This window comes from Phymastichus coffea, unplaced genomic scaffold (assembly GCF_024137745.1).
Source record: "Phymastichus coffea isolate CEN01 unplaced genomic scaffold, Cenicafe_Pcof_1.1 PCOF00132, whole genome shotgun sequence".
Taxonomy (NCBI): domain Eukaryota; kingdom Metazoa; phylum Arthropoda; class Insecta; order Hymenoptera; family Eulophidae; genus Phymastichus; species Phymastichus coffea.
Window position 1 is genome coordinate 562,613 of NW_026706943.1, and position 19,229 is coordinate 581,841.

The window sequence follows — 19,229 nt, forward strand, 5'->3', positions numbered from 1 at the left end:
TCCGACGCCCCCATCTGTCTCACAATCCATTACGCGAGTTACTTATGAAAGCCCACTTCCTAAACGAGAGACTCGATCACATCACACGCAGGCCCATTCACCACGCGACCGCGGCGCGGATTTTTTTTTTCATTTTTTTTTGTTTTCTTTTCTTTTTACTCTTGTGTTCAGCAACGACGCTGCACCTGCGAAACGAGGGTTTAACGACACGGTGACTCGCTAACAATTCCAATTAACATAACGCGAATCTTGGTCGCCTGTCGACGTAGCACCCATGCTCGAAGAGGAAGAGAATAACCGCAAGTCCCGGTGACCTTGAGCTCCAAATATGGGCACCCCCTAGCGCTCTGCTCGGCGGTCGCGCGCGGCCTTGTGCGAAAAGAAAGAAAAAGGAAAAACCGCGACGACGGAGCGCGCGACTTTTTAGGGGACCGCGAAAGTGAAATTCGGCCTCGCGGCGCACGATTGCCGTCTTGTTACCGAGCGAATTTTCGTGCTGGCGAAATTACGTACGCGAGTCGCAACTTCAAACGAATCTATGTGGATGGCACTTTCGATAAAAAAAAAAGAAGGAAAAACAACGAAATTCTTCTTATTTACAATTGATTCAGAATGCCACCGGTAGCTAACTGTCGTCTCGTCGGGTTGGGGTTGGGTACGCGTCGACACGGTATCGGAGGACTTGATTGCCGAACGGTTCGCGGACAAGTTGAACGAGCCGCCGTGTTAAAGCAAGACCAGCGGATCGGAAATCGTATAAAGAAAATGACCAGTTGAAATTGGGGAACGAACGATCGGTCCTTTACGCGAGGCGCGAGACACGTCGAGGCAAAAGGCGAACCGAGCATGGGCAGGCGCCGGGTACACCCGTAATATACCCGTCGAAATCAATAGCGGAATATAAAAGCACGTGCCGTCCCGCGGCGGAGAGAAAGCCGACACGGTTCAATGCACCTGAGCGGCCGACTACGATACGGCGATTTTTCGCACGACCCGCCTGTCATTATTCTGCTTTCGGCGAGCGCGATAAATATATATATATATTATCCTATATATATATATATATATATATATATATGTATAGGATAATGTCTCGTGAGCGGGCGACGCGAATCGAGGTCGAAGCCGCGGACGCCGCGCTCGCGAGAGAGCGTCGGTCTTTCTAGAGATGAAAACGAGGGCGTGATATTGCATTAGCGAGCGCCGCTCGACCGATATAATCTGCTTATGATCGAGCTTTTTTCTTTTTCAGTGGCTTCGCCCCTTCAAGGCCACTCGACAAAGTTCAATGGGCACGGTTTCCGTTCGTTCCACAACGAGCTTCTCCGTTTCGCCGCCGAGTCGGAAGTTCCCCGCGAGCGTCGACAAGCGCGCAGCGACGACCGCGGAGTAAGTGCCTCTTGTTATTGGTTACGGCGTGCCACGTGTGTCCGCGCAAGCTGTCCCATTTAGAGATCGTTGTCCGGCTTTCGCGTGGCCGAAGCGCGCGACCGCTTCGTTTTCCTTCTTTCGCCGCGCGGCTCGCACGACTGCACGCCTCGCGCCGAGGAATTCACCGACGAAACAGTCGACATCCGCAGCGACGGCAGAATCGCGTTTCTAGGTTTCGCAAGCCCGATAGCGACGAAGAGGCGAGCGACGCCTGCGAAAGTGCCGTCGAAGCAACGAAAGCGACACGAACGCGAGTAATTCGCGAGGTCTCTCGCGCGCGGGGCCAACGCGCTCGTCAACCGGGGCGAGCTGTCGAGGATCGTCCTCGCTTCTCTGACGTTCGCGCGCGCTGCCCCGTCGATTTTCCAAGCGCAGCGCGCTCGTCGCGGCCCCCCGTGCACCCCGCCGCCCCAAACAGACCAGTTTGATTGGCGGCCCGAGCTTCACTCGATTAAAGTAACGTGTGGCGAGAGACAGCTGTGTATCGACTGTCGGCCTCGAGCCGCAACTCGCGATTTCCAGCCAATCGACCGTAGAATTTTTAACGATCACTCCGTCGACATCCGCTTGTTTGAATCGCGTTAATAATAAAAATAAGTACGAGTCGAAGTGTTTCGCGCGAACAAAGCGATCCGGCGCAAAGCTTACAATGAAATAAGCGCGCAGCCAAACGATCGACGATCGCTGAGTGACTCGAGAGCTTCGCAGGGCGCTAGTCCCAGGAGGCGTAAGGCCAGAGCGAGCCCTGAGCGGGTAAGCTCGCGCGCGCGACCTTGAATCTATTCCTGGACGCGATAACGACACTCTCGGCTTGGGCGCCGCTACGCGCTCTTCCGCCTGCACTCTCGTGGCCCTGCGAGACGCTCGCCCCACCCCAACGCGGGCGCGTTCGCCAGGGCTCCGAGGCTGTTGACGCAGAGACTCGCGGGCGCGCGCAACGGAAAAGCCGCGGCATCGATCGGGACGAAGCTGCCGTTTCGCCTGCGCAAGTCTTGCGCACCTGCGCGTTCCTCGACCGATTCCCACTTCGTCCAATTGGCGTCCTGCGATTACCGAGCTCGAGGAAATCGAGGCGATTGCGAAGCTTATTCCGACGCAGATTTATTTAAAATTGCGGCTCGAGGCCGTTCGAATTTGCTCATTTATACGGAATAAACTTGGTTGCGAGAACGAGACAGCGCAAATGCCTGCCAAAGCCCATTGGTTTCCCTGCAATAATAATGATAATCGTTCAAGAACAAGCAGCGTCGAGTACAGGCACGCTGCTGCCTCTCGAGTCTCTCTCTCTCTCTCTTATTTTCTTTTCATTTCCAATGTAACTTCAAAGCATCCGGAGCTTGGCCGTCTGCCAATTCTCGAGACGAGCAATTAAGTGGCGCTATTTGTCAGCATCCGCTTCTCCACACCTCTTACACTGCTCATTTGCAGGCGTTCGCACTGATTATCTGCCTCGTTAACTGTCACTCGTGTCATTCCTCTTGTTTGTCTCCGTTTGCCTCCGCTTCGGAACCACGTCGTTTGTCAGTCGCGAGCTTGCTTCGCTCGTAGCGACGCTCCGATCGAACCGAGCACCCGAAGGCGGCTGCGTCCTTCTGGATCGATGAGAATGCAGTTCGATGGGCTTCGACCGACGCTGCATCCTCGCCGCTCGAATTTCTCCGCGGGAGCCAATCGCGAAGTCTTCCGCAGTCCGCGTCGTCGATCCGATCGGCTTTGCAACGGGCACGTTTCGCGATTGCCGCTTACGCTCGACTTTTCACCCGTCTCAATTGTTCCAAGTTGCCGTTCTCGATTGTGCTCCGCTTTGCGAAATCACTTCCAGGCGCATCGCGAAACCACTCGATGGAAAGTCAGAGCTATACACATTTTTTCGAGTTATTCTTCAATAATTCAATGAAAATTGCGCCGTTCGTTTCGGCGTGCTTTCATCAAGATTTGTTTTTGCGACTGCAAGTAAAAGACACGGTTACTTTACAAACAGAGACGGCCTCGTTCAAGCATTCATTGCTTCTTGGGTAATCGATTTCGCCCATAGTGCAAACGACTCGGCGTACCGTTTTCAGCCGTGGTGTCGTCATCGCGAAGATTCGTGTGGACTTATTAACTGGTGAACCAATTTTGAAAGAACGAATTTCCCGCCGCGCGATTGATCGAGACGAAAGGGGATTTTGCTCGCCCGATGAATTCGGGGAACATCCGAGTTTCGGCAAGGTGGCGATATCGCAAAGCTGCGTACCGAGACTGATTATTTTTCTTTTTTTTCGGATGAAAAAATCTCATCAATCGACAATCAGCCGTCATACTATCGATTTGAATGACGTACTTTGTTTTCTTTTTCTTCTGCGAGCTCAAAGTGCCTATCTCTCAATCGAGACAAGGCGTTGTGCAAAGCTGTGTTACATAAGAATCGATTTATGCGGAAACACGCTGATATACATTTTATTGGTGTTTTTTCATCGGAGAATTCGATCGCGAAGTAATAGATGATTGCCGGTATTGTTCGACTGATACGCGAACGGTCGATACAATGGTACGGGAGATTCTCGCGTATCTATCGTGCATTACTTGCATAGGTATCAAGACCTTAAGTCTATCTCTAAGAAGCCTGTGCCTCGTTGCTCCCAAACATTAAATAATTTCGCTTTTTGCACGAGCACGGATTGACAATTTTTATTTCATCACTCTAAGCATGGACAGAGAAAGAAAGAGAGGAGTAATACAGCGAGACCTGCGCTCATCAGCTGCATCTGTCCTACTTAAACAATAACTGGATGAAACCACCTGATGAAAGTGCGCTCGCAGTCGCGATTAACGCTAAGCAGCGCTCAATCAGTCGTTGAAAAAACGCGAAACGAGCACTGGAAATAAAAAGCCTACTTTTGTCGTTTCCGTGATGTCATCCGCGAGAGAGAGAGAGAGAGAGAGAGCGCACTTGCAATTTACAACCCGAAACTGTGCAAACCGCCCGGATATTTATAATATACGCGGCAGGAGCAATCTATGAACGACATGACTAAATCAATAAGCGCGTGCACTCCGAATGCCTTTACGTTACAGAAAGAGAGCAGGAGACAGAAAGAGAAACTATCTGAGGCGTACTCTTTATAGTAAATAGGGAAAAAGCGAGCCGAAAATTCATATACGTAAGAGAGAGACGTGGTTATAAGCGTACAAGCGCGCTATCGTGCAGATTCAAGTCGGCATTTGGAGAATCCAACCGGCAGCCGGCCAACCGACCAATCACGGAGCCGCGTTCGTTTTATGCCCATATATGGCAAGGAGCTCGCGACGAGCTGCCGACGGGAGTGGGGAACTCACAGCTGCATTAGAGGGGCGGCAAAACCGGGCGAGTCCATCCGAGCATTTTATTTCTCCCGGCCGACGTTTTTTTGTGATTGTTCGCTAATTTGACGAGTGCCCGACGAAAGATCGATGACTGCTCGCTATAGGCTTCGATTGCTGACGAGAGACGGGCGAAAAACTAGGCACTAGCATCGCAAAACGTGGCCAAAAGCCACGAGGTCCTTGCCGAGGCCGAGAGCGCGAGAGTCGCATTGATAGCGTGCGAGAGCGAGAGAGACAGAGAGTGGACGAGTCCAAGGAGCAGTGCCGGCAGGCTGGCTGTCTCTGTTCAACCAACGGTTAAGCGTGCTACCCCTTCCAGGCTCCCCACGACTTCGCGAGCGGAGGAGAAGCCGGCGAGCGCGAGCGAAACTGGTCGGCTCAGCAGCCAGTGTGCCGAGAGCTGCCCTAGCGCGTCTTTGAAGCACGTTACTTACTTGATTTGAGCTGAGCTCATCTCCCGTTTCATCGTTTATCTAGCCACCAAGGTGAGTCTGACCAAACACGAGATACCTATATCGCGTAGCTCCCTTCGCGGCGACGATCGCTCATCTGTCCGCGACAGCCGCACTCGGCGTCTTTTTCTCTTGGGCGACAGGGAAAAAACACCGGCCGCCATAATGGCAGCATCAGGGCAGGGCGTTGCTCTCGCGAGCAGCGTTGACGCGCGTGGCCCCGTTCACCTCATCATCCAACGGTTTACAAGCTAATGCTATTTAACGAGCCCCGACCCTATCGATCTAACTATTGTTCCCTGAAAATAGGTTATAGGCCCTCCTACATTTCCCACGCTGTGTCGCAGTTCCCGCGTCAGGTGGTTTTTCGTCTGATCCTCTTCTGCAAGTGGTCGTCGACGTCACTGCGTCTATTATTAGAATGCTCGTAAGAGAAATGCTCGTGAAATTTTCCTCTTGCGAAGAGAAAAGACACGCACATGTGTGACGTCGGTTCGGTTTCACCCTTTTTTTCGCTCCGTTCCAATTTCTGATTGACGATCTCTAACTCCACCTCTTAGGAGTTTTCTTTCTATTATCGCATTCATCAAATTGGATCATCCTTTGTAATTACACATCTACGTGGAGAATTATTCGACTGGGTCGCTTTAAATTGTTCCGAACTGACATGTCGCGATGCGGATTCATTAAGCTCTGGGACACGAGATGAGCTTTAAATGATTTCAATAAGCCTAGTGGTTTCAAAAAAAAATCTAACGTTAGTCACGGAATAATAGTCAAAGATCACCAAAAGGCAGCTTTGATTGATGTTAAAGACACGTGCGAAGTGAAAGAGCTTTTTAGGTTAGTGGCATGATCAAGCACGACGCGTACACGGGTCTCCTTAAAAGCTGCTCTTAGCCCAAAAGCTCATTCATACACACGAAAAGGTGGTTCTGTTTGTATTGATTTTTACTTTTATCAGGTTTCGCCAATTATTGGGGTTTCAGATACGTGAAACGACATTTTTATGATAATGAAATTGAGATCTCTATTCAATCCGAAAAATCAGAATTATTGTACTTATACAAAGTGATTGCCACATAATTGTAATTGTATTAAAAAGCAACAATTTAGTGTAAACATTTATAATTGAACCTGATAAGTCATGGGTCATTCTCACTGTTATTAAGCTCTATCCTACGGAATTTCTCTCCCTCGTTGACACACATACTTTCAACAGATTAACGGTACATTCTCTGGGAAAACGCGTCCCTACAGTATGCTCGTTTACTGAAATGGTACGAGTAGATTCGATAATATTTGAAATGGATTGATGAACAATCCGCACAGATGAATCATCCGTTAGATGATATGATTTTCGCTTTATGATATACTTAGTCATGCATGTGCAGCATTTTTTAAATCTTACGCAGACGTGGAAGTTTGACGACCCGCTTGATTCAACAATTTTTTTACGCACTCGAATCATTTTCATAATTCTTTATGATGATGAAACTTTATACTTTTGTGAAGCTTAATCAATAACGGTCATCAAAGTTTATAATTTATAAATAAATTTATCATGCCGAATGCCATGTCAATCATAAATGCATAAATTTCTAATAAAATATCGCTGTCATTCTTGTCTATTCTACTTTTGAAAATAACTGAAAACTCGAAGTCGGTTCTTATATGTATTTCTATACGTATTTAATACAACAATCAATTATATAAAAATTTGTAATTCATTCACGAATAAAATGAAATTTAAACAAAGAAGTATGAATTTGTAAATTTTGAAATTACTCATTGAATAATTTCTTACGTTAACCAAAATTTCGGATAAATAAAAAAATGATCTTCCATCTTTGGCAACATTCTTCCAACTTTGCGCGTTTACGAAATCCTCAAATTAAAAATTTCGTCACTTGAAGATATTCGTTTGGCTCAAGGCGAACTCGCGTAACTGCAAAATTCAGTAGACCAGTTCCTTTTCCGCACAGGATCGCGTATCCGGAAAGTACACCTGACCAATATCAAAAACTCCGAAATTAGTCAATAATGACTCTCTCTCTCTCTTTCTCTCTCTCTCTCTCTCTCTCTCTCTCTCCTCTCTCTCTCCCTCCCTCTCTCTCTCTCTCTCTCTCTCTCTCTCTCTCTCTCTCTCTCTCTCTCTCTCTCTCTCTCTCTCTCTCTCTCTCTCTCTCCTCTCTCTCTCCCTCTCTCTCTCTCTCTCTCTCTCCTCTCTCTCTCCCCTCTCTCTCTCTCTCTCTCAACAGCTGACATTTATCGAAAGAGTACTCGCGGGAGTTGACAAATACAAACAACCTCATACCCCAAACATCAATTCCTCGGTAATTACGAATTGTTCTGAAGAGCCACGTGAGCGCGAAATTTCGACTGTTGATAAAAAGTCCGCGTGTACGTACGCGTGACGTCTTCATCGACGTGTCATGCTCGGCGCTTCAAGTTCGAGAAAAGAGGGGCAGCTAGTTTCCCTACCACCGCGAGTCTTCTTCCATATATGGTAAAGAGCGCGGGGATTGGACGAGGGTGGTGCGGCGGTAGGGGAACTATAGTATAACTTAGCGGCGAGTTGCTGTCGAGCCGACATTCACGGTGCTACGAGTGTGCATATCACACGCACCTTTTTTCTACCCACGCCATTACCAAAATGTAAGTTGTTGGTTCGTTTTGTGAACTTCACACCCGCCGCAGCGTACGTTGTCTCATTAGTGCTTTAATTTTCTTCGAGGTTTTTAATCTTACAAATCCAGTTGGGACAGTGCGTGGGTGTTGCTGCGGCCACCGGCTTTTTTTTAGCGCAGCCAAGTGAACGTCGATAGTGTTGTCGTTCCAGTGATTTCGGAGCGCAGTGCTAACGCGAGTGTTTGCGAAAATGAACGAAGAATCCGAGCGAAAGGAAAATCGTATGGATATCGAGTTGCTTTGCTCGGGAGACTTCCGGCGATGTGCCGGCTTATCGACCGTCGAACGCTGGGCGGGGCAGGGTGCGGCTGTGCTGGGACGCCGCGCCTCGAGAACCTTCGACCGCTGATTCTTTTCTCTTTCTCTATCCGGCCTTCTCTGCTTGTGCTCGCCTTTTTTTCTCTCTCGGCTTCTTTCCACCGACATAATACCTATGTGAGAGATCTTCCGCGAAGTCGCTTGCCGGACTTGAAACGGGAGTCGGTCACGTGACAAACGCCGGGGGCGTCTCTCGCGACGGTTACAATTCAAGATGTGGTCAGTGATTCTCACGAGTCTGCTTTTATCGTGAAATACGTGTCTCACAATTCTAGTTAGATCTAAATATTTTTGTTGCATGATTTCATAATGATTGCATGTCAATCAATTAGACAGCCGCGTGACTCATATACCTCGACTGCATACCCGTGAATCATTCAAGAATGTTCGATAAATTTTTCAAGTGTTTGTTGAATGAATAACAGGAATTGGCAACTATTGGCCATGATAAGTTTAACTTATCCAAGGTATCTTTATTTTTCAATCGGTTGTGTCATATAATCGTGTCAAGGTATTCATTTACAATTAAATTTTTTCTATTTCAAAATAAAAATGATAAAATTCTACAAAATATTCAAATAGTGTTAAATTTAATAAATTACATGATTGAACGTGCAACTGTAATCTTCCGAGGATAACTTAATGATAAAACTATTTTTCGAAATTTTTATTTCGATTGGAAATTCTATTTTACTCGTTGATAACGTTGATTCCTCCTTGCGTTCACGAAGTTTGGAAAAAGTTCTAAATAAATCCAAGAGAATGGCCATTTATCGTCCAAACCGGCAAACTAGACGCTGCGTATTATACTAAGTTAACTATAATAGTCAACTAAGAATAACTAATGTGCATTGATTTGTTTTGCAGCTAAAACCACACAATCACAATGTGCGACGACGAGGTTGCTGCACTCGTAGTTGACAATGGATCCGGTATGTGCAAGGCCGGTTTCGCCGGTGACGACGCTCCTCGCGCCGTGTTCCCATCGATCGTGGGCAGGCCCCGCCACCAGGGTGTGATGGTCGGCATGGGCCAGAAGGACTCGTACGTCGGCGACGAGGCCCAGAGCAAGAGGGGTATTCTAACCCTGAAGTACCCGATCGAGCACGGTATCGTTACCAATTGGGACGACATGGAGAAGATCTGGCACCACACCTTCTACAATGAGCTACGCGTGGCCCCCGAGGAACACCCCGTGTTGCTGACCGAGGCCCCGCTGAACCCCAAGGCCAACCGTGAGAAGATGACGCAGATCATGTTTGAGACTTTCAACACGCCCGCCATGTACGTGGCCATCCAGGCGGTGCTGTCGCTGTACGCCTCCGGTCGTACCACCGGTATCGTGCTCGACTCCGGCGACGGTGTGTCCCACACCGTGCCAATCTACGAGGGTTACGCTCTGCCCCATGCGATCCTTCGTCTCGATTTGGCCGGTCGCGACTTGACCGACTACCTCATGAAGATCCTCACCGAGCGAGGCTACTCCTTCACCACGACGGCCGAGCGCGAAATCGTCCGTGACATCAAGGAGAAGCTGTGCTACGTTGCGCTGGACTTCGAGCAGGAAATGGCTACCGCCGCCTCTTCGTCTAGCCTGGAGAAGAGCTACGAGCTACCCGACGGTCAAGTCATCACCATCGGTAACGAGCGCTTCCGTTGCCCCGAGGCCCTCTTCCAGCCGTCGTTCCTGGGTATGGAGGCTTGCGGCATCCACGAGACCACTTACAACTCCATCATGAAGTGTGACGTGGATATCCGTAAGGATCTGTACGCCAACACCGTACTGTCGGGTGGCACCACCATGTACCCGGGCATCGCCGACAGGATGCAGAAGGAAATCACCGCTCTTGCGCCCTCGACCATGAAGATCAAGATTATCGCGCCGCCCGAAAGGAAATATTCCGTCTGGATCGGTGGCTCCATCCTCGCCTCGCTGTCCACCTTCCAGCAGATGTGGATCTCTAAGCAGGAGTACGATGAGTCAGGCCCATCAATCGTCCACAGGAAGTGCTTCTAAGCGCCAAAGACAACACACACATACACACACGACTACCCCTCGAGTCTCCCGCGAGCGCGCACGCTTAAGGATAACGATAACGATAACGATAACGATGACCGTGCTCACCTTCGCTTGTCACGCCCATTGCGCGCCGCGCGCGCGAGATCTCAAACCAAATTTTCAAGCGGCAACGAGCCGCGGGGCTCTTTCCTCCGCGTGTGTGTGCCTTTGAGGTGCTCCCTACTCCATCCTTTATTCCTCGATAACTCAAGCTTTTTTACCAATCTCGATCTTCGGCTGCTGCTGCTGCCGCCGCGCGAACAGGCGCACATGCACGGACCAAGAGCCCCGAAGCTCTCATTAGCTAGGATTCTCGCGTTCGAGTTGTGTTTCGAGAGAAAGGTACGTGTACTACCCATGCATTGTAATCCGTTTGTTGGTTTCCTTCATCAAATTATTATTATAATTTTTTTAACAACGGTTTTATACATTCCCTTTTATTCTTTCACTCACGTACACACACGACTTTAAGACTACTTTAGACTTATGGGATTATCAAAATAAAAATCTGAAAAACAAGCATTGTATTCTTGCTTCTCGTGCTTATCGAATGCTATGAAATACTCTACATTCACAAAACTTATGCTTCCCTTTGATTCCTTGATCTTTTTTTCAATCTATCTCTGTATCACCGTAATGTTCAATTGAAATCCAAGATCTATGACGTGATCATTTTAAGTATTGAATTTAATTTTTTGTAATCTATAATATTCATTGTCTCATATTTCGAGGCACAAGCTTAATATGGCATTAAAACTATACATCTCCCATTTTGTCATTCATCTTTGTAATTTATAAGACTCGATTTTGAACGTACTATAGTTTTTATCATTAAGGATAATATATATCCATTAGGTTTATACTTTCAATTCAATAAAAGTTATTTTCAATTAAAGAGTTTGTTTCCATCCATTGTTTTCTCTTAATTCATAATAATTTGCTTTAATATTCTAGTTAATAGATATGTTTGATATTCATTGCATTTATGTTTATTCCTAGTGGTTCATCTATTTTTACATATTTCAATATATTTCAACACTGAATATTACTTTTTACTTAATAAAAGTGGTATGTAAAAAGTAAAATTCTGTATAAAAAAACATACGTATTCTTTGTCTATACCGTCGACTCTTACGGGAATTTCACTTAATCGCTAACTACTATTCAGAGGACTAAAGAATCGTCTGTGTCAACGAATCCCAGAATAATTTTATAAAATATTAATTAATTCTAACACGAAGAAAACACGAATCAAGAAAATAAAAAATGTATGTTGCATTTCTTTCTGACTAAATCCGACCATAATTGGAATTAGAAGATACCATTTTCGTTATCAATTTTTATTAGCATGGTTTTAAGTAATCGCGCGTAACTCGTGAATTTATATAAACTTAAGCAATTAAATTCGTCATTAGTTGAAATAACACTAAAAACATACTAATAAAATTTGTGGAATTGATATGGCAAGACTTATAATTCTTATTGTCGCAAAGAATTATGATACAATGGTCTGCCATATACATATAGAAGAGAAAGCTGTTGTGTAAAAAAATCAATAAGAGTAGTTATTCATCGTTAGGTAAATGTTGAAAATTCAAGTGAAAGGGATAAAAGTACGTAGGCGCGTAAATGAGCTACAAGAGGAAATAAATAATTTTATATCTAGTACTTGATGATAGTTTAATGGGGTATTGGTAGAGCAATTAATATGAATGTGTATCAACAATATCTAGTATCAAAGATTAATATTTAACATTAGAATTAAAATATTCAACGAGAAACATTAGTCAACAATTATTTTTTTATCTTAATTAGGATTTCGCTCTAACCTTATCGTGAATTTTTAAGAAATATCCACAGGATTCATAAAATTTCTTAGTATGTGCTCACTGAAAGATTAATTGTTTTAACACATTAATTGTTTTCCATGTATCCGATAATGCTAAATCGAAGACAGCTCTGAAAAAACTGAATATAATTTATTATTGCAACATTTTACGAGTTTCTATATCAAAATTATCTAAAGTAATTCCTATTAAATTATAATAATGATATGCGCCACGAGCTAAATATAATCTTATAATTAAACACAAAACAAATTATTAAAGCTTTCATATTGGAGTTTCGTAAAATATTAAAAATTGAAGTAGAAAATCATAGTTATAAATAGAGAATGTCATAAACATATCGCTTTTCTTTAACTGACTGTAATTACATATATTATCTACTTTAGAAATAATTTCCATATACTTCTTGATGGATTACAAAATTCGAGCATTAAAATACAAACACGAGTGCCAATCTAATTTTCTTCTACAAATTCTAGTAAAAATATTTTGAAGCAAGGAACTGATTAATAAATAAAAATTACAGATTGGGTCGTTAATAGAGAACACTGACGTAAAGATGAAAATGAGAATTTAATTAAATAAGTTCTGCATTTTACAAAGCAATAAGTTACATAAGTTTCTTAAACGACAATTGAACAACTAACATAGAGTCTTTATACTTTCTTTATACATAAAATAAACACGTACATCTAAAACGATTTCGATTAACAGGTATGACACCTAGTATCGCATACACGTACTCACATGTGTCTTGAATCTGAAAAAGCGTAATGTTTTTGTAGCGATGCTTCTAATTCGTGGAAACATCACTGAATTGCTTCCTTTTTCCATTACTTTTAACGATAAGGCGACTCAGAACAATAAACACTTGAAAACAAATTATGAAGCTTCTACGAATTATGAGTGATGTTGATTGGTGTAACTTATTCAAAGAGATAGAAAGTGTAACAATGTTATCGTTATACAAAGTAAAGAAATACTAAAATGTTTTTTTTAATAGTTCTTATTCTGTACCGCCTCGAAAATGGTTAGTGTATTATTGCCTCAGTACAACGGAGGTAGGACCTGATTGCACTTAGGCGCTCAACTCAAGAGATTTTGCTCATCTGGAAGACTAAGGGGATCCGACTTTTGACGATAATTGCCCACATTAAAGAGCGCTAGCACCAAACAATAAAATCGGTCTTGGTCTTTTATCAGCAGTATGAAAAAATGTGTAGGCTCCGTCATAGGCTTTTCATGGCTTTGATAGAAATGCTAACGTGTAAAGGGCAACAGTCCCTCGTTGATTACTATATTTAAAGAGATGTATACGCGCCCGTTTATATTCTATTAAAAATTAAGGCTATACGACGTATTTGCTTTTGAACGGTGCAGCAGCACGTCCTAGCGAACGTACAGAGCTTTGATTGATTGTTTATGTTTTGTTTGTATCAGTAATTTCTTTGGAGTCTGATATCCTGGAAATTCCTGAAAGTTAGTAAGTTTCGGCCATTCTGCTTTCCGACGTTTTCATGTTTAGATCCCATTGAAGTCGGTCGACATTGCAGATCAATCGCTGAAAGACAGTTGCCAATCAGTTACCGGACTCGCATCAAACGCATACGTGGCTAGGATGCGCAGAAGGAAAATTACCTATCGCTATTGTCGCTGGTGGCCTCCTCGCTGTTGTCGAGGTCAAGATCACCTTGGATGGCGCTCTGAAGATCGTCGATCCTCTGCAAAGCGAGCCTGAGATCGTCCTTGACGACCTTGGTCTCTGCTTCGGACGCCTCGAGGGCTTTCTCTAGGTCCCGACGTACCCGCGTCGCATCCTGCTCTCTGGCCGAGGCCGAGGCCGCTTCCTCGCGCGCCTCTCGCAACGATCGCTGCAGCCTTCGCATGGCGTCTTGGGCCGTTTGCTCCTTGGTGCGCAGGAGTGCTGTTTCCGACTGTAGCTTGTCCACGGTCTCCTTCAGTCGCGCTATTTGGGTCTGAAAAACCGGACGACATTAGCGACATTAGCGACATTAGCGACATTAGCGACGCAATCTACCGACCCGGCAAGCGGCATTGAACGATAAAATAAGAAGGTATCTGTTTTACCTCCAATCGCGCTCTCGTCGTCTGCTCCAGCTCGAGTTTGCTCTCGAGCTCCTTGGTGCGGAACTCGAGACGTCTGGTGGCAAGGCTGTTAGCCGTCGGGTCGCCAAGCTGCTCGACCGACTCGATTCGCTGGCTTAGCTCGGTGACTTGTTCTTTCAGCGAGGCTTTCTCGGCCTCCAAGGCCGCGATCTGCACCTGTGCTTCCTGCAAGTGCGCCTGCTCAGCGGATACTTGCTGAACTGTGGCCCGGTATTTTTTCAGCACCTGTAAGCGCATCCGACTCGGTCACTTGCTTTCTACGATTTCACAACTCGAGCGTGGCGCATTGTGCTCATTGAGCAATATTTTAATCACGAAAACTCGCCAAGCGCCCGCTCATTAATTTCACTGGACTTGTACTGGGCCGACGTAAGGTGCATTTTAAAAGAATGGAGCAGAAAGTGCAGGATGAAAGCATATAAAGTTAAATGGATTCTCGATGAACATTAATTATTTCAGTTGGGAAAATGAACGCCCCTGAGCAATTCACAATAACTGTTTAATCACAGAAAATTCGCACCTCAAAATCAACATCTCTTTGACATTTACAATACTCACGAAATTGAGCATTCGTTCCCTACATTTGTCATTTCCTTCCTCAACAACGTCAAAAAAAAGAAGGCAAATAGCAAAGGCATTACTCCACTTGGCCAGTAGAATCTCATTAAGCGGTAAACTGCAAATTGGTGGGAGTAGTAGTTACCTCGGCCAGCTCCTCCTCGTTCTCCTCCAGTTGCGACAGCAGCTCGGAGCGTTCGCGGTTGGCCGCGTTGGCGCGATCCTCGGCCTCGGAGCGCTGCCGCGAAGCTTCCTCCAGCGCTGCCTGAGTCTCGCTCAGGTCCTGCTCGAGCACCTGCTTGGCTTTGACGGCTACTGCCCTCGCGCACTCGGCGTCCTCGAGCTGGTTCTTCAAGTGGCGGAGAGCGGCTTTGCCGGTGGAATCGCCCTTCGAGCGCTCGAGCATTGTCTGGGCATCCCTCAGCAGCGCTCGGGTCCTCTTCAGATCTCTCTTCAGTCTGCAACGGATCAAGAGCTGCGGCGTTAACGCGCCGCGCGCGGCAAAAGTCGCGGAGCAAGGGGCAGGGAAGGGGGGAGGGGAGCGTCACGGTACCTCTGGGTGGTCTCGGCCTCCGCTGCGCGCTCGGTTCTGTCCTGCTCCTCGAACGCGACGAGTCTGCGCTCTAGTTCGTGCTTCTCCCGGAGCACGACGGTGCGCTCCTCGTGCTCGTTCTCCAGCTGTTGCTCGAGGGCCTTGACCTTCTTCATGGCGCTCCCGCGGACGTCCTCCAGCTCCTCGTCGCGCTGCTGCATCTCCTTGCGCATCTCCTTGCGCTGCTGCTCGATGCTCATCTCCAGGCGCAGCTTGGCTTGTTCGAGCAGCTGCACTTGGCCGGCCAGGTCGTCGAGCTCCTCTTCCTGGTCCTTGAGCTTCTTTTCCAGCTCGTGTTTGGCTTTCTTGAGCTGCGCCACATCCTCCTCGGTCTTACCGACGAAGGTCAGCTCCTCCAGCTCCTGCGTGAGGGTGTGCAGTCGCTCCTCCTTCAGCTCGATCTCCAGTCGCACGTCCTGCCGAGCGAAAAGGCGCGCGAGATGAGAATCGTCGGCTCGCAAAGACGGCGCTCCTTCTAAGACTTACGCTCAGGGTATGCTCGATGGTAAATTTCTCAGCGATGGCAATTTCCTTCTCCCTGGCGAGTCGCTCTCGCTGGGCGCGCTCCTGCCTCAAATCATCCATGAGATTTTGCGTTTCCGAGTCGAACCTGCGGTGAGCGAGAACAATGAGAGTCGGCGCGCACGGCAACGCCGGCAGGAAAGATAAAGAGAGAGAGAGGGAGAGAGAGAGAGAAAAAGCGCGGCTTCGCGCACGTGAGAAAAGCGGGGCAAGAGCGCGAGAAGACGTCGGGGCGAAGAAGAGAGAGAGAGAGAAGAAGAATGATGAGAACGTGGGTGAAGAGGTGGATCGAGAGTCGAAATAAAAAGGGGCCGGGCGGAAGGCCGAGAGATATAATTGTGCACTGACTTCCGCTGTTTCTTCTCCAGCAGGTTGTTCCTGGCGGTCTGCTCCTCGAGCAGCAGTCTCAGATCGTGCATCTCGCCGTTGAGCTTTTGCACGCGGCGCTTCCACTGGCCGACGACCTGTCGCTGCTCCTCCACCTCCTCGTATGCGTCCGCCAGCTGGAAAAGCACGAGCGTCACCGGCGAACCGAGCCCTCGCCATCCTCGCGAGCGCGCGCGCGCGCTCACCTTTTTCTCGAGCTGCTTCTTGAGGCCGACCAGCTGCTCGAGGTCGTCCTCGTGCTGCTGGGCCATCTTGCGCTTGATGAACTCGAGCTCGCGCATGGCGTGCTGGTAGCGCTGTCGGTAGACGCCGCCGTCCTCGCCGTCCTCGGCGTCGGAGGCCAGGCCGTTGAGGTCGGCCGCACGCGCGTACAGCAGCTCCATCTCCAGGCGCTCGGCCTGCTGCTGCAGGCTCTTGTTGCTCTCGTGCACGTCCTGCAGCTCGCGCTCCAGGCGCAGGCGCTCGCTCTGCTCCGCGTCGATGCGCTCCGCCGCCAGGGTCGAGGTCGAGTGCTCCTCCGCGAAGTCCGCCGTCATCTCGCTCAGCTGCTCGGTCGCCACGGAAGAAAAGCCGGCGGTTAGTCGTGCGCCAGGGGCAGGACGGCGCGGCAGCTCGGGGGGCGCGTCTCTCGGGGGGGGCGGGGGCGGGGCGGGGGCGGGGGCGGGGGGCGAGGGCCGAGCCGCGGCGGGCCGGGCCAGAGACCTCGTCGTCGCGCAGCGTGGCGTCCTCCTCGGAGAGCCGGGACGCGGGCCTGGAGGCGCTGCTGGCGCGGCTGAAGTAGCGGAAGCCCCGGATGCGGATGTTGGTGGCGCTGCGGCTGCGCCCGAGGCCCGACGCGTCGAGCGGGCCGTCGTCGGCGCCGCCCGCGCGCCCGAGCCGGCGCCACTCGTGCATCACGTGGTCGGTGCGCCGCAGGAAGCCGGCGATCTTGTCGCTGAGGCAGGCCGAGGCGGTGCGCGGCTCGAGGTGCGCGGCGGTGGGCCGGAAGCGCTGGCGCACGCGCTGGCGCTCGATGCCCAGCACGAAGTTGAGGCTCGCGTCGAACACCACCGGCGCCTGCTCCGGCGGGTCCGGCTCGGTGGGCGCGCGCTTCGGCGGCGGCGGCAGCGGCGGCCGGCCGCCGCGGGGGCCGGCCGGCGCCGCGGCCCGCGGCTCGTAGCAGCCGGACGGCGCGAGCGGCATGGCCGCGGCTACATGCCCGGTCGCTCGCGCGGCTGCGTCGGCGGTTTCGGCGCGCGCACCTGTTGCGGCACCGGAGCGGCAGCGAGGAGGAGAGCGAAGCGGGACGGCCGAGGCTCGACTGAGCGTCGCGACGGCGGCCGCCCGCGTTGGAGGTGGTCACCTCGCGGTTATTCCGAGCCGAGGAGCGCGGCGACCGGCTCGTTGGAGACGCGCCAATCGGGCGGCGCCGCGCCGCGTGCACCGGCGGCATCGACAGCCTCTCGTCACGCGGTTGCGCGCACCTCGGCCAAAATTACTTGCACCGCCGACCGGCGCTCGCGGGGCTCGGAGCTGCCTGCCGGCAAGGTGCAGCTGCGACGGGCGAGCCACGTCCGCTCGACGATAGCCGCCCAAAGCCACGCCGCGACTCGGCGTAAAAATAGCGCGTTTAGTTGGTGATCGGGGAAAATCATCGATGGCGTTTGGACGGCGAGCTTATTTCGAACGGCCGCGCCGCTCCGAGGCGGCGCTTCCGAATCTAGACAACAAGTCAAATATAGAACAGGCATACGGGAACAGGCTAGTCCGGTTAATCTCGAATAAATAACGCGCGCAAGAGGATCATGGCTACACGCGGGTCGCGAGTGATGCGACCTGTTCCGAATGTCCCGATAGGCTTCCGCCGGCTATTGATAGTTGGCGGGCGAGTCGCTCCGCGGGCTCGCGACGATCGCTCGACGCGCGCAAAAATCGAGGGCAGAGCGCTAATCGGCGAGCGCAGCTCCGCGCGAGCCTGTCCGTCCACGAAATGCGAGCGCGAATCGGGCGAGCGACCTCGATGAGCCGCGCGCGCGCGCCAATTATCCGAGTCGCGAGCGCGCGGAATACGCCGCGCTCGATTAGCGCGCGCCGCTCCGCGGGCTCGGCCGCGCGAAAGTGTAACCGAATTCACGCGCACGCGCGCTCGTACGCCAGTCCTCTCACATATATCGCGTACCGTTTTCTTACATCCGACGCGCGCGTCCGCTCGAGTTACGACGCACGAAAGTTGATTGCGATTGTTGTCTTTTCTCTCTCTTCTCTTTTACCGCTTCCCCTCGCGACTTCTGCTGCTTTTACGAGCATTCGGCCAACTCGTCGATTTTTTGCGCTCCGGGGCGAGAGCGACGGACAAGGCGACTCTGCGAGTTCTCGATCCGAACTAAAGTGTCACGTGTTGATAGAAAGAGAGAGAGAGAGAGAGAGAGAGAGAGAGAGAGAGAGAGAGAGAGAGAGAGAGAGAGAACGACTCAAAATTCAAATCAGATAGACGTGTTTACCGCGTATTTTTAGCAGAACGCGCGTGCCGACAGGCGCGACGAGTGAGAAAGGTGAACTCGGGGAGCGAGCGTTCGGTTCTGTCGCGTGCTGCGTTCGAATCCGGGTCGCCGGATCAGGTGCGGCGCTCCGCGGAGTGACCGACCGGTCGAGTGGTGCGGGCGCGCGCGCGCTGCACTCGGTTCCACTGCGGATTGGCTTCGGCTCGATTAGGCGAACCGACTTCCGAGCGGACCCCGGAGGCCTTCGATCGTTGCTACTCGTTCAACGACCTCGCCGCCTCAGCCCAGTTTTGCCTTTCCATCGTTGCACTCGCGAACGTCTCGGCATCGGCCGGCGAACGACCGTCGGCACGGTCGCCGCAATTGGCCTCGCTTTGAAATGGCCAAGGAGCGTCCGCCAAAGATCGAAGCGGTCGCGTA

General features: G+C 49.8%; 2 protein-coding genes across 5 annotated transcripts in view; one reads left to right on the top strand and one right to left on the bottom strand.

Moving 5' to 3' along the window:
- The first annotated feature begins 5,109 nt into the window (after positions 1 to 5,109).
- LOC131671669 (actin-5C) lies at positions 5,110 to 11,191 on the top strand. 2 transcript variants are annotated; one of them, XM_058948282.1, is made up of 2 exons: positions 5,110 to 5,261; positions 9,105 to 11,191. In XM_058948282.1, exon 2 carries the CDS (start codon positions 9,124 to 9,126, stop codon positions 10,252 to 10,254), a length of 1,131 nt encoding a protein of 376 aa, XP_058804265.1. In that variant the 5' UTR covers positions 5,110 to 5,261; positions 9,105 to 9,123; the 3' UTR covers positions 10,255 to 11,191. The 2 variants fall into 2 exon arrangements, with proteins under 2 accessions (XP_058804265.1, XP_058804266.1); XM_058948283.1 differs by lacking the exon at positions 5,110 to 5,261 and adding an exon at positions 7,732 to 7,886.
- Positions 11,192 to 13,638: 2,447 nt separating this feature from the next.
- The window catches only part of LOC131671668 (unconventional myosin-XVIIIa), a 28,822-nt gene continuing 23,231 nt past the window's right edge, over positions 13,639 to 19,229 (bottom strand). For all 3 annotated transcript variants that reach the window (XM_058948279.1, XM_058948280.1, XM_058948281.1), the window contains 8 exons: positions 16,515 to 16,874; positions 16,291 to 16,445; positions 15,907 to 16,030; positions 15,382 to 15,836; positions 14,974 to 15,286; positions 14,232 to 14,495; positions 13,782 to 14,119; positions 13,639 to 13,704 (listed from right to left, as the gene is read on the bottom strand). In XM_058948279.1, coding sequence (XP_058804262.1) covers positions 13,698 to 13,704; positions 13,782 to 14,119; positions 14,232 to 14,495; positions 14,974 to 15,286; positions 15,382 to 15,836; positions 15,907 to 16,030; positions 16,291 to 16,445; positions 16,515 to 16,874 — 2,016 coding nt within the window. In that variant the 3' untranslated portion in view covers positions 13,639 to 13,697. The remainder of the gene's footprint in view (positions 13,705 to 13,781; positions 14,120 to 14,231; positions 14,496 to 14,973; positions 15,287 to 15,381; positions 15,837 to 15,906; positions 16,031 to 16,290; positions 16,446 to 16,514; positions 16,875 to 19,229) is intronic.

Bases quoted from the DNA above. Each gene is read 5' to 3' on its own strand.
- LOC131671669 (XM_058948282.1), top strand. From the start codon at position 9,124: ATGTGCGACGACGAGGTTGCTGCACTCGTAGTTGACAATGGATCCGGT.